This window comes from Salvelinus namaycush, chromosome 7, assembly GCF_016432855.1.
Source record: "Salvelinus namaycush isolate Seneca chromosome 7, SaNama_1.0, whole genome shotgun sequence".
Classification (NCBI taxonomy): Eukaryota; Metazoa; Chordata; class Actinopteri; order Salmoniformes; family Salmonidae; genus Salvelinus; species Salvelinus namaycush.
In genome coordinates, this window is record NC_052313.1 from 52,623,809 (window position 1) to 52,639,334 (window position 15,526).

Below are 15,526 nucleotides of genomic sequence, written 5' to 3' on the forward strand. Positions count from 1 at the left end.
AACACACAATAGTCGATATAACACAACAGTCTATATAACGTAGCAATTTGTGACAAACCATCAGTATAGTTGAAAATGCGATGGAACCCATTTAAATTTGTATTTTTCATTTGGTACATGGGAATTGATCTGCAACAGTTATTTTAATGTAAAGTGAAAGGAAAGGGGGATACCTAGTCAGTTGTACAACTGAATGTATTCAACTGAAATGTGTCTTCCGTATTTAACCCAACCCCTCTGAATCAGAGAGGTATGGAGGGCTATGTACACTACCTCATCACTCAAAGACTTTTATCAGCAAAAAGTCAGTCTGATGGAAACATATCTCTGGTGGGAAAATGTGATTATTGTTTTATGCAGATTTTAGAATAATATCATGAAAATATGTCGCAGATTGGATGGAAACCTAGCTAGTGATATGATAGTGAACAGGGTGTAGACAAAGACTTTAGTCTGTAGTGTAGTCTAGATACATTTCCACCCCAGTGGTGGTGGTGAGGGGGACATACTAGTCAACGTGGCCAGACTACATAGACCAGATACACCCAGCAAGCAGAATTCTAGATATAAACAGTAAAGGTTGATAATAATGTCAGTTCAATGCCAATAGGGTTAGAACTACATATTTATACCCTAACCTTAATGTATTACCCTGGATACATTGATACTCTGATACATGTATGAAATGTCTGCTTCTCCAGAGGATCTTTATCATAAAGTGGGAGGTGAGCTGGTGTTGACACCGGAGAAATCCACAGTGCCTGACTTCATCACAAGCATCCTATGGAAGCATGGGAAGAACAAGGTGGCAGAGTGGGACAAGGATTTTGGTAGTCTGGACATCTATGCTGCCTTCAAAGAGCGTACAACCCTGGACCAGACTACTGGAGAGCTGAGAATCAGTGGATTGATGAAAACAGACAGTGGAGTTTATTCTGTGGAGTTTAACAGCAAACTGCTTGACAAGACATATAAACGATCTGTTATCAGTAAGTGTTTCTATGTGTGTGTGTGTGTGTGTGTGTGTGTGTGTGTGTGTGTGTGTGTGTGTGTGTGTGTGTGTGTGTGTGTGTGTGTGGTCATGTAGAAACAGCAGGTTATGTAGAAACAGCAGGTTATGTAGAAACAGCAGGTTATGTAGAAACAGCAGGTCATGTAGAAACAGCAGGTTATGTAGAAACAGCAGGTTATGTAGAAACAGCAGGTTATATAGAAACAGCAGGTTATGTAGAAACAGCAGGTTATGTAGAAACAGCAGGTCATGTAGAAACAGCAGGTTATGTAGAAACAGCAGGTTATGTAGAAACAGCAGGTTATGTAGAAACAGCAGGTTATGTAGAAACAGCAGGTCATGTAGAAACAGCAGGTTATGTAGAAACAGCAGGTTATGTAGAAACAGCAGGTCATGTAGAAACAGCAGGTTATGTAGAAACAGCAGGTTATGTAGAAACAGCAGGTTATGTAGAAACAGCAGGTTATGTAGAAACAGCAGGTTATGTATTGTAGTGCCTCACAAACATTTTCCCAAATGATTCCTGTTTCTTTCCTCTATTTACAGAGGCAGTCCCCAAACCCACAATCACTTCTTCCTGTAACGCCAACCAAACCTCCTGCACTCTGACCTGTGAAGGCAACACCACTGATGCTGAACCAGTCACCTACAGCTGGAAAGTGGGGGAGGGGGCGTGGGAGGTTGTAGACAAACAGCTAAGTGTTTCTAAGAGCGACAGTGGCAAATCAAACAATGGGTACAAGTACATCTGCAAGCTGAAGAATGCTGTTAGTGAGGAAGTCAGTGAGCCAGTTGGAGAGGTGTTTGGTCCAGGTGAGTGGACACTCATATATTTAACCTTTATTTAACTAGGCAAGTCAGTTAAGAACAAATTCTTATTTTCAATGACAGCCTAGGAACAGTGGGTTAACTGCCTTGTTCAGGGGCAGAACGACAGATTTTTACCTTGTCAGCTCAGGGATTCGACCTTGCAACCTTTCAGTTCCTAGTCCAACACTCTAACCGCCATGCTACCCTGCCGCCTCATAAGTGTGTTACAATCTTATGTATTGATATGTCAGTAACACTGCTAGTGTGTGGTCATGTAGAAACAGCAGGTTATGTATTGCAGTGCCTCACAAACATTTTCCCAAATGATTCCTGTTTCTTTCCTCTATTTACAGAGGCAGTCCCCAAACCCACAATCACTTCTTCCTGTAACCCAGACAAAACCTCCTGCACTCTGACCTGTGAGGGTGACACCACTGATGCTGAACCAGTCACCTACAGCTGGAAAGTGGGAGAGAGAGCATGGGAGGTCTTATACAAACAGAGGAATGTCTCTAAGAGCGACACTGGCAAATCAAACAATGGCTACAAGTACATCTGCAAGCTGAAGAATGCTGTTAGTGAGGAAGTCAGTGAGCCAGTTGGAGAGGTGTTTGGTCCAGGTGAGTGGACACTCATAAGTGTGTTACAGTCTTATGTATTGATATGTTAGTAACACTGTGTGAGGCCGTTGGTAAAATTCAATAAATGCAGAGTCAGGCGCAGGACACAGTTCTGAGTAATAATCCAAGATTTACTCAATCAAAGGTAAGATTCCAACAAGGAACGTATACAATCAACAAAAGCACGAACAACAAGAACCCACATGACAAACAATAACGCACAAAACAGAGAGGGAAGCCAGAGGGTTAAATAAGGTACATAATTAATGGAATAGAAATCAGGTGTGTATAATGAAGACAAAACCAAACGGAAATGAAACATGGATCGGTGGCGACTAGAAAGCCGGTGACGTCGACCGTCGAACGCCGCCCGAACAAGGAGAGGGACCAACTTCGGCGGAAGTCGTGACACACTGCTAGTGTTGTAGGACATTTTGAGTGCTGCACTATGTTGAATTCCTGATCAACTCCTGTCAAAGTATCAATACAAAATGTGTTTTCATTTCAGAGCCTTCCAGTATCGGTGCTGTTGTTGCTCTGGTTGTCTGTCTCATTGTAGCATTTGCTGTCATAACAGGTAAGAACAGCACATCTATAGTAACAGAGCACTGTACATAGTTCTGAATCACAGATTGACATAACAGCAGCAACATCAGTGAGCTATACCCCCTGAAGGGGATACCTGTTCTACCTGTATTTACAGTACTGTTCAGGCTACTGTTACAGTCAAGACAAGGGGTTAGATGCACCACCTGCTGTAGGGCACAGTCTTCATAATGTGTCACAGGGAGGCACCAATTTGGACAGTGCACAGTATGGATTAGTCTAATCTGAATTAATCAGCAAAAAGGATGGTAATTACTTTGTGTTAACCTAAACATATGAAGACATAGCCACAGTCAACATACTATACAACTGTTGTTACAAACAAACTACAAACATGACTTTAAAGAAAAGGCTCACAGTGCCTCTCTGAAGACGATATGGGTGATGAAACCACGGAAAGCCATTCATTTCCAGTGGAAGAGAAGCAAAGTGTGTGGGGGACAGTTGGTAGCATGGACGAGGGTTGTGAACAGGGCGGGACTAAAGTTTGGGAAAGCTGAACTTTATGGAAATACTTCCCACCATCGAAGCGCACTTGAAGTACATAACAACACAAGTCAATAAAACATCATGTTAGAAAACTGCTAATAATAAGTAATGGGTAGAATCGGAATTGTTTGCTCCTTGCATCCTCTCGCTTCCTTCTCAAAACCTATTGGAGGAGAACGTCAGAGGGGGGGGACCTCTGGCTTTCTCATCCAATGTGTTTTGAGAAGTAGGAGAGAGGATGCAAGGAGTATGCCATTGTTATTCTCCCCTAGTCGCACCAGTATGCTACATTTTTGATACCATATCGACCATCCACTGTAATATGTGACTGTGCATAAGGCCTATCTGCAGGTCCATAAAAGGATGGTTAATTTTGGCTGTGTGTGGCTTTACCATAATAAATATGGGGTTTCCATGGTTGGGTAGGTTACATGTAATCAGTCACTCCTAACCCTGGGGGTTTCCATTGGGTATAGCAGGGTCTGGCAGTCACTCAAGAACAATCATTTAAAGTAGACTAAAAAAGTAGACTAAAATCATTGGCATGGCTTGGAGCTGCCAGCATGGTGCCTCTTCTTTCACTTTTAGAAAGCAGAGAACAGAGAGTGACAGTTTGTTTTGCCGGTCAGCAGTTTAGGCTGGTCACCGATTACTTTGAATTTGATGTCAGCATTTTAACTCAGCCTTGCAAGCCTTGTTGTAATCTGATAGCCAGGGAATTGGGAGGTGGTGGAGTCCTCCTTTTTGGTGACCATTTGAAACCAAAAGCTATTTTATAGCTATTAAAATATAGGTTGTGATAGCTGTAGCCTAATTGATATCTTCATTCATTCGGCCCAGTAGGTGAGTGCCATTTTGGTTTCATGTATTATTATAAAACTAAACACAACTGAAACAACTTCCCCAAAATACATGTCCTGTTTGTTTTAGAAAGCTAGGCTACTTATGTTTTTTAGTCTGTTCGTGTGCTCTCCTCCTGTGTTGTTGAAGACACTAATGACTTCCCACCAACATTGTCTTGTGCTCTTCCCAATTTCTACAAAGACCGTTGGTGGGAAGTCATTATAGATCTACACTGTATGCGCCGTTCGACAAAGGTGACTATAGTCTAGGGGGTCGGCAACCTTTTTCATCTGGAGAGCCTATTTACAGTTATTCCTACCATTTCTAAAGTTCTGCGTGTCAGTTATGATTTTCATATACGCATTGTAGGCTACCTAACCATGCCCAAAAAATGTCTAACTGCCCACAAACTAAATCCTGATATAGCTGTCTACTAGACAGAGGCGCTGTCCATTCAGCACCAGGCCACGGAGCTCCACTATGCCTACCTGTCCTGAGGCGCTGTCCTGAGGCGATGCTGAATCACTGACGCAGCCTTAGGTTCCTTTTAAAAAAGCATGTGTATATTTAGTGATTTTCGTAATTCTTTTAGTTTTTTTTGTCTTCATGCATCCTTGTCGATTGTAAGCCTTAGTAAGTCCTTTGATGTATGGCTTTTATTTCAACGCATGTGTAGAATTTATCGAGCATAGTTTGCATTCGTCGTCATCTGTTTAATTCACTGGTTACTTTCACATTGATTTGAAGTCGGCCTGGTGCAGGTACTGTATGCAGGTTGTTTATTGGTGCTCTCAGAAATGATGTCTTCTTATTGCTGCTTAAACATGTAAATGTGGGTGAAGTCACACTCAATATTTGACAGAATGGTTAATACACAGACTTGTACTTTAAGAAGGGTTATTTCTCACTCTGTTAAACCTAATACATAAGATACAGAACCATGGATGAAAATAAAATATTTATTTTTTTACTCCTCAGGACTTTTGGTGTGGAAGAAAAAGACAGGTAGGATAATTCTCTGTCTCTTCCTTCTCTTCTTCCCAAAAATGGTAGAACATTCCGATTCCAGTGAAAACAAAACCATTTGAATGAAAATGTTAATAATGTCTTACATTTTTGTATTTTTTTATCTCAGGATATCCCCAAAACACCTGGATTGACTTTTTGAGAAAGTATTTTGTTGGAATGTTTGGTAAGTGTTACCTTAACTAGACTGGTCCATATTCAACCTGCTAACAGGGTCCCCAAAGTAATACAAACAACATTATTCATGTACTGTACTATATACACATACTTCCATGCGCTATGACAGAGAGTGTGTGAGTTCGCAGATGTAATCCCACAACCCAGAATATGTTTTCTCATCATAACCTTATGCAAACTTTAAAGGGCAAATACCTCCTAAATTCAAGGAACCTCTTCTACTCTATTTGTTGTAAACCAATGTTGATGGATGGTGTAACTTTACAGGGGATGCAGGGAAACAATTAGAATTCTGTTGCCCCGGATACTGTTTATCACACTGTAGGGGATGTTCAGGTCACCAACCTTGGAGCTTCAGGGGTTCTCTCTGGGGTTGCCATGGATACAGTTTACAGCACTGTAGGAGAGAAGTCTTCTAGAGATTACTCCATGAATCAGAAGAATAACAATCCCACTAACACAGGTAGTAACACTAACACACCTTTTACATGGTACTTCTATGGGGACATTTTGACAATGCACATATGTGGAGATGTTGCCAGAAATGTGTTTCTCATATTATTATTGGTGACATTTATTTGAAGAACATGTTTTAGTGACGTCTACATACAGTATGAGAAGGTGATTACTAATGTGAGTTTAAAGTTAGTGTGTGGGCTGGCAAATATAAAATGTGTATTATGCAGTTGGAATCTGCTTTAAATTTATTTTACCTTTATTTAACTAGGCAAGTCAGTTAAGAACAAATTCTTATTTTCAATGACAGCCTACAGTGGGTTAACTGCCTTGTTCAGGCGCAGAATGACAGATTTGTAACTTGGGGATTCGAACTTGCAACCTTTCGGTTACTAGCCCAACGCTCTAACCACTAGGCTACCCTGCTGTAATGAGATTGGTGTGGTGCCTAAATGATGTACTTGTGATGAGTATTTGAAATAACCTGCTGGGTTTTGGTTTATCTTTACATCTGTGCATTTTTCATGTCAAAATGTCACCAATAGAGGTAACACTGTGGATTAAGATTGTCACTGTCATCCCTTGCTAGTTTGTACTGTTGAAAAGCCAGTTATTTCACAATCTTCTGCTCCGTTTGATTTGCTCCATGGTTGTCATTCAGGACGCTTTCATTTCTGAGAACTGTTTCCATGTTGTTTAGTTTGATATGACTGTTACCAGTTTAGAGATGTGGAACGTCTCAAGACCTTTGCAGGTTTTGTGTCTTTTAGAGCTTACAGTATTCATCTACTGCAGGGGTAGACAACCCTGGTCCTGGAGGGCCACAGGCACTTCATGTTTTTGATTTAACCACCTAGAAGACCAGGTGTGTTGAATTGAGGCAATCACTGAACTGATCAATTAGCTCAGTTGGTCTGGTGTGGTGCCTGGTTGGAACAAATTCCTGCAGTACCTACTTTACTGACATTACTGTCCCCATGGGGACATGTTGTCGCAGTGTCATGTACATGTTTAAAGTGGCGTTTAAATACAAAACAAATTGACAATACAACTTTCATAAGTTACATACCAATAAAAAGAGACTAGCCTGCTGGCCTTACTGGGTCGATAGGAACATTAGCCCAAGCTATTTAGGAGGGATATCACACCTGGCACAAATTATTGTCTAGTTGTGTTTTTCCTGCCGAGGGGTGCCCTATACCTGCACCCAGAGGGGGCTAGTTCAAAGTGTGGCTACAGGGGTTGGCTTGGGTCTAAAATAATTTGCTGCCTTGCGGAGGGCCCTGACCTTAAAAATCTCATTCAGGCCTGTCTGTGTGACGCCAAGTACCTTGCTTGTTGTGGTGATAATCCTTCTCAGCAAATTTCTCTGGCTGACAGTGGCATTGCCAAACCAACAAACAATACAAAAAGTTAAAATACTCAGAGTGAAAGATTTGTAAAACAGAGTCAGTATAGTAAAGTCTACATTAAAAGATCCCAGATTTTGAGAAAGTACAGTCTCTGTTGACTCTTTTTGTAGATCAGGTCTCTGTACATTTACTCCACTGAAGCTTATTGTCCAAGAGGACACCCATATATTGTTTTCCTCTACAATCTCTATGTTCTGACCTGTGATAGATGTTGCAGAGGTAGGTGTTGTATGCTTCCTGAAGTCCATGGTATTGAGGACCAAGTGTAATTCGTCACACCACTCTACAAAGGACCGGGCCATGTTGTTCCTCGTTATCATGCAACAGGCTGATCAAGGCAGTGTCATCAGAGAACTTATCGAGGTGTCTGTCAGGATGGGAACTTGTACAACTATTATTGTATAAGATGTACAGGAGGGGTGACAAAACACATCCCTGAGGAGAGCCTCTGTTGGTGGTGTGTATGTCCCACACGTGGGGACCTACTTTGACACACTGTGACCTCTGGCTCAGGAAGTCCAACAGCCACAAAACCAGCCCCCCATCTAAGGAGAATTCCCTAATGAGTCTCTGTGACAGAATGTAAGGCTGGATTGTGTCGAAAACAGAAGAAAAGTCAACAAACAAAACCCTGACAGGGGATTTGGCACCCTCTAGATGTCTATAGACTATGTTGAGGAGATTGAGAATGGCATCATCAACTCCTCTGCTGGGCTGATAGGCAAACTGAAATGGGTCGAGGAGCTTCTCGGTGGTGCGGAGAATGACTTCACAATTTTCTCAGAGCATTTCATTACTAAGGATGTCAAGGCAACATGGAGGTAGTCGTTCAGCACAGAGGGATTAGATGTGTTGCTGGTCGAGCGAGGATTGGAAAATGCCTGTAAAAACACCAGCCAATTGTTCCGCCCAGTGCTTTAACACATGTCCAGTTATTTTGCCTTGTCTTTAGTGTGAGTTACATCCAGGAACAACTTCACAACATCAGCCTGTTTAACAACAACCCTCTCAAACATTTATAATGATGCTTCTATTTGTTTTACCTCTGAAAACAAAGTCGTCAGATTCAAATCTTGAGAAGAAAACATCCAGTTCATTAGCCATGTTCTGGCCCTCATGTCTCCCAAGCTCAGCATTGTTTTTCCCCTGCCTATATGGAGGGCACTAGCCATGGATTTAATCCCTTGGCAGGCCACCCTTGAGTTATCTGAGGAGAGGGTTCTCTCCACCCTTTGCTTGTATGCCTCCTTGTCCACCAGTATCTGTCTTTTGATCTCATGTTGTACATCTCTTAAAGCCTGTCTATTACCCTCCGCATAAACTTAATTCCCATTAAGTAGTGATTTTAGATATTTTGATACCCAAGGCTTATTGTTAGGGAAGAATTTACAGGTGTTAGTAGGTACAACTGACTCAACACAGAAGTTCATAGTCTGAAACAACACCTGTGAGTTCATCAAGATCAGAGCTGCTGTCCTCGTACCTCCCACATAGTACAGTCAAAACACCCTTGGAGACGAGTGATACTATTGTCGTTCCAGATGTGGACAGTTTTAACTGTAGGTTTCTCCCTCAGTAGGTTGGACGGAGGTAGACATTATTGTGGTCTGATGTCCCCAGGGGAGGTCTGGTGGTGGCAGAGAAAGCATTTATTGTCCCAGAGCACAAATCAAGTCTTTATTTTTTTCTAGTGTGACATTTCATATACTGATGGTATGTGACCAGGACATTATGCAAAATACAGTTGTTAAAATCCCCTGAAATAAATGTGGGTGCGTCGGGGGAGATGGATTCCAGTTGCTGTGACAGATTATGAATCATCTCTGATGCTTTTGTTATATTAGCTTTTGGTTGAATGTACACAACGGTAACAAACAATTGGGGGAACCCACAGGGCAGATAGTAGGGTCACAGTGACACAGAAGCAGTTCAATGTCGGGGGTACGGAGTCTCTCTCTTACCAGTATTGATTTACACCACTGGTCCTTGACAAGCAGGCAGACGACCCGCCGTGATGTTTCACTGTGACGGTCAGATCACGGTCTGCTCTGACCAGTGTGATGCCGGCCGGCTCCACTTCCCTGTCCGGGACTCTGTCATCCAGCCAAGTCTCAGTAAACGCCAACAAACAGGCCTCCCGGTATTCGTGTTGAAAGCGCAGTCGTTGACAGCTCATCCGCTTTCCCCCTCAGTTACTGGGCATTGATCAGCAAGGTGGTGGGTAAGAGAGGGGGTGTCTGATTCCCCGAGTTTTCCACATTCGCATTTGGGTTTGTAATCCTCTCGCAGAAAATCAGGGATTAGATGGGCCATTGGGATATCCATCGTGTTTTAGTTGCGTTGTAGTAGAAACTCTTTGCTGTATTGGATTCCGCTGCTAGCAGCGTTTTCATCATTTAGTCCGTTTGTAGCGGGTATGTACACGATCAACAAGATCAGTCCAACACCTCACCACTGTAAAACCATCGTTGATAGATGGTTTACAAACCAAGTGTACAAATTAAAAACATAAAAGAACCCCACACCAAATGTCACACACACTCATCATTAAATATGTAGAATTATATAGCTGTCTACTAGACAGAGGAGCTGTCCATTCAGCACCACGCAACGGAGCTCCACTACAGTATACCTACCTGTTCCCGAGGAGCTGTCCATTCAGCATCATGGAGCTCAACTATGCCTAACTGTACTGAGGAGCTGTCCATTCAGCACCATGGAGCTCCACTATGCCTACCTGTACCGAGGAGCTGTCCATTCAGCACCATGGAGCTCCACTATGCCTAACTGTACTGAGGAGCTGTCCATTCAGCACCATGGAGCTCCACTATGCCTACCTGTACCGAGGAGCTGTCCATTCAGCACCATGGAGCTCCACTATGCCTACCTGTACCGGTTTGGTTGTTTCAGTTAAAGCCAGGGATGGAAACAACCAAACCACAGACAAGTCATCCAGCTAATTTAAGACATCATGAAGCAGAAGTAGCATAGATGCTCATCTGCATATCTCAGAATATTACGAGAACATACATTGATTACCGTTTTATTAATTACCGTTTTAATTAATTACCGTTTTAATTCTGTTAATTACTTTAAATATCAAGTCGCTGTTTAAGTCAATGACACTTGATGGTAAGACAGTGTCATTCGACTGGAATTCTACCACTTAGCATCCTTTTCATTGTCATCCAGAAGTGAACACACACAGACCATATACTTATTTGTTATCAGAATGCTAAACTAAACTTTTCTCTTGTCTTCTCCTCCTCAGCTAAAGGCAGTGATGTAGTCCAGCCAGAACAAGGCAAGTAATCCAGTTAATTTAAGACTGTATAAAGCAGAAGTAACTTCTTTAAGTAGCATTTGATGCCGTAGGACAGAGGCTGTGGATGATGTTTACCTTCTATGTGATTCTGCAGAGGTTACGGTTCCACTAATGGCCATTGCCAGAAATCTGTTTTAACTCAATTAGGGACCTTTACTCACACGTGTGTGTGTGTTGTGTATGTGTGTGTGTGTGTGTGTTGTGTGTGTCCAAAACAGGGAAATTCAACGCAGATAAAGCTGAAAAGGTGCAGGGGAAAGAAGGTGTGTATGAAACTTAAGTGGACAGTTTACCCGGTAACAGAGTGCTCTGGCGGTTACAATACACTCAAGACATATTTGTCACGGATGAGTTGATTCCTGTAACATACTGATTCTTAAAAGCTAAATATACTGAAAAAATATATAAATGCAACATGCAACAATTTCAACGATTTTACTGAGTTTCAGTTCATATAAGGAAATCATTCAATTGAATAAAATTCAGTAGGCCCTTATCTATGCAATTCACATGACTGGGTAGGGGCGCAGCCATGGGTGGGCATGGGAGGGCATAGGCCCACCTACTGGGGAGCCAGGCCCAGCCAATCAGAATGATATTTCGACACAAAAAGGCTTTATTACAGACAGAAATCAAGTTTAACCTTTCTAGGGTACTTGGGACGGTAGCGTCCCACCTGGCCAACATCCAGTGAAATTGCAGAGCGCAAAATTCAAAAATACTCAATTCAAATATTTAACATTCTTGAAAATAGATGTTATACATAAAATTAAAGCTTAACTTCTTGTTAATCCAGCCGCTGTGTCAGATTTCAAAAAGGCTTTACGGCGAAAGCATACCATGCGATTATCTGAGGACAGCGCCCAGCACACAAAACATTACATACAGTTACCAGCCAAGTAGATTAGTCACGAAAGTCAGCAATAGCAATAAAATGAATCACTTACCTTTGATGATCTTCATATGGTTGCACTCACAAGACTCCCAGTTAAACAATAAATGTTTGTTTTGTTCGATAAAGTCCCTCTTTATATCCAAAAACCTCCGTTTTGTTGGCGCGTTTTGTTCAGTAATCCAATGGCTCAAAGGCAGTCACAACAGGCAGACGAAAAATCCAAATAGTGTCAGTAAAGTTCGTAGAAACATGTCAAACGATGTTTATAATCAATCCTCAGGTTGTTTTCAGTCATAATAATCAATCATATTTCAACCGGACAATAGCTTCGTCAATATAAAAGAAAAACAAGAAAGGCGCACTCTCAGTCGCACGCAGAAAACAGATCTGAGGACTTTCCAGGGTCCACTCACTCAGTGGTCTTACTCCCTCATTTTTCAGAATAGAAGCCTGAAACAATTTCTAAAGACTGTTGACATCTAGTGGAAGCCATAGGAAGTGCAATTTGAGTCCTAAGTCATGGGATACTGTATAGGCATTCAATATAAAACTACAAACACTTCCTGGATGGATTTTTCTCAGGTTTTGCCTGCCATATCAGTTCTGTTATACTCACAGACATTATTTTAACAGTTTTGGAAACTTTAGAGTGTTTTCTATCCAAATACTATTATATGTATATCCTAGCTTCTGGGCCTGAGTAACAGGCAGTTTACTTTGGGCACGCTTTTCATCCGGAGGTGAAAATAGTGCCCCCTACCCTAGTGAGGTTAATCAGCGGTCTGTGTGGCTGGTCTCAGACGATCCCGCATGTGAAGAAGCCAGATGTGGAAGTCATGGGCTGGCGTGGTTACACAGTCTGCGGTAATGAAGCCGGTTGGACATACTGCCAAATTCTTTAAAACGACGTTGCAGGCGACTTATGGCAGAGAAATTAACATTCAATTCTCTGGCAACAGCTCAGTTGGACATTCCTGCAGTCAGCATGCCATTTGCACCTCAAAGCTGCACATTTTAGAGTGGCCTTTTTTTTAATATATATATTTTTTTAAATTTATTTTATCCCCTTTTCTCCCCAATTTTCGTGGTATCCAATCGCTAGTAATTACTATCTTGTCTCATCGCTACAACTCCCGTACGGGCTCGGGAGAGACGAAGGTCGAAAGCCATGCGTCCTCCGAAGCACAACCCAACCAAGCCGCACTGCTTCTTAACACAGCGCGCCTCCAACCCGGAAGCCAGCCGCACCAATGTGTCGGAGGAAACACCGTGCACCTGGCCCCCTTGGTTAGCGCGCACTGCGCCCGGCCTGCCACAGGAGTCGCTGGAGCGCGATGAGACAAGGATATCCCTACCGGCCAAACCCTCCCTAACCCGGACGACGCTAGGCCAATTGTGCGTCGCCCCACGGACCTCCCGGTCGCGGCCGGCTGCGACAGAGCCTGGGCGCGAACCCAGAGACTCTGGTGGCGCAGCTAGCACTGCGATGCAGTGCCCTAGACCACTGCGCCACCCGGGAGGCCAGAGTGGCCTTTTATTGTCCCCAGCACAAGGTACACTTGTGTAATGATCATGCTGTTTAATCAACTTCTTGATATGCCACACCTTTCAGGTGGATAGATTACAGTGTATTTGTAAAGTATTCAGACCCTTTGACCTTTTCCACTTATTCTTACATTACAGCCTTATTCTAAAATGGTTTAAATTCATTTTTTCTCATCAATCTACACACAATACCCCATAATGACAAAACGAGAACAGGTTTATAGATTTTTTGGAAAATTTATAAAAAATAAAAAACAAAAATACCTTTATTTACATAAGTATTCAGAACCTTTGTTATGAGACTCGAAATTGAGGTCAGGTGCATCCCGTTTTCATTGATCATCCTTAAAATGTTTCTATAACTTGATTGGAGTCCACCTGTGGAAAATTACATTTATTGGACATGATTTGGAAAGGCACACACCTGTGTATATATAAGGTCCCACAGTTTACAGTGCATGTTAGAACCAAAACCAAGCCATGAGGTCAAAGGAATTGCCCGTAGAGCCCCGAGACAGGATTGTGTCGAGGCACAGATCTGGGGAAGGGTACCAAAACATTTCTGCAGCATTGAAGGTCCCCAAGAACACAGTGGCCTCCATCGTTCTTATTTGAAAAAAATTGGATCCAGCAAGACTTCCTAGAGCTGGACGCCTGGCCAAACTGGGCAATCGGGGGAGAAGGGCCTTGGTCAGGGAGGTGACCAAGAACCGGAATCTCCCAGAGTTCCTCTGTGGAGATGGGAGAACCTTCCAGCAGGACAACCATCTCTGCAGCACTCCACCAATCAGGCCTTTATGGTAGAGTGGCCAGACAGAAGCCACTCCTCAGTAAAAGGCACATGACAGCCCGCTTGAAGTTTTGCAAAAGGCACCTGAAGGACCCTGGTCTGATGAAACCAAGATTGAACTCTTTGGCCTGAATGCCAAGCTTCATGTCTGGAGGAAACCTGGCACCATCCCTACGGTGAAGCGTGGTGGCAGCATCGTGCTGTGGGGATGTTTTTCAGCGGCAGGGACTGGGAGACTAGTCAGGATTGAGGGAAAGATGAACGGAGCAAAGTACAGAGAGATCCTTGATGAAAATCTGCTCCAGAGCGCTCAGAATGGGGCGGACGTTCACCTTCCAACAGGACAGCGACCCTAAGCACACAGCCAAGACAACGCAGGAGTGGCTTCGGGACAAGTCTCTGAATGTCCTTGAGTGGCCCAGTCAGAGCCCGGACTTGAACCCGATTGAACATCTCTGGAGAGTCCTGAAAATAGCTGTGCAGCGATGCTCCCCATACAACCCGACCGAGCTTGAGAGGATCTGCAGAGAGGAATGGGAGAAACTCCCCAAATACAAGTGTGCCAAGCTTGTAGCGTCATACCCAAGAGAACACGAGGCTGTAATTGCAGCCAAATGTGCTTCAACAAAGTACTGAGTAAAAGGTGTAAATGTTATATTAACATTTTTGATTTATTAGTACATTTTGGAAAAAAATTAACACCTGTTTTTGCTTTGTCATTATGGGGTATTGTGTGTAGATTGATGAGGGGGAAAACTATTGAATCCATTTTAGAATAAGACTAATGTAACAAAATGCTGAGAAAGCCAAGGGGTCTGAATACTTTCCAAATGAACTGTATCCTGGCAAAGGAGAAATGTTTACTAGCAGGGATGTAAACAAATTTGTGCATTTTTCTTTTTGCATATGGAACATTTCTGGGATCTTTTACTTCAGCTCATGAAACATGGGACCCACAATTTACATGTTGTGTTTATATTTTTATTCAGTAAATCTTAAAGGCTATTTATACATACAATTTGTATAAAACACATATGGGTGAGACAACATCCCTCCCTGTGGCTGTAAGATAAGGCTAATGTGTAATGTATGTATTATGTTGAGTGTGTAATGTACAGTGTCTATTTTGTATACAGCAGTACTGTGTGTCTAAGACCATTTTCCCCTTGGGACATTAAAGTTCATCCTCTTCCTATACGCTTTATCTATAATTATATCACAATATTTTAGGTTGACTATAATTTCATTACACAATTTCTGATACATCACATGCCTTACTTTTATTTTCCGGCATCAGTAAAATCAGGAAGTGCATCATCTATGCCTCTACTGCCATTCAATCCAATTAGACTGGTTTTGGATTTCTCCCTGAATAAGATGTTTGCCATTTTTGCCCCATTCTGGAACTTTGAGGGATTGTGACATAGCCCCTCTAGTAGTTTAATAGGATCTATATTGATATAATAGTGGACAGCCTCCGAGGCAGGGTGTACCCAAAGACTTTAATCTGTAGTGTTGTC

The 15,526-nt window shown here is 42.5% G+C and overlaps 1 protein-coding gene across 1 annotated transcript in view; it reads left to right on the forward strand.

The window, feature by feature from the left end:
* LOC120050827 overlaps window positions 1-15,526 on the forward strand; it is a 91,662-nt gene that overhangs the window by 9,921 nt on the left and 66,215 nt on the right. Inside the window, exons 2-4 of the mRNA XM_038997356.1 lie at window positions 702-989; window positions 1,559-1,825; window positions 2,176-2,442. Of these exons, the coding sequence (XP_038853284.1) occupies window positions 702-989; window positions 1,559-1,825; window positions 2,176-2,442 (822 nt within the window). The remainder of the gene's footprint in view (window positions 1-701; window positions 990-1,558; window positions 1,826-2,175; window positions 2,443-15,526) is intronic.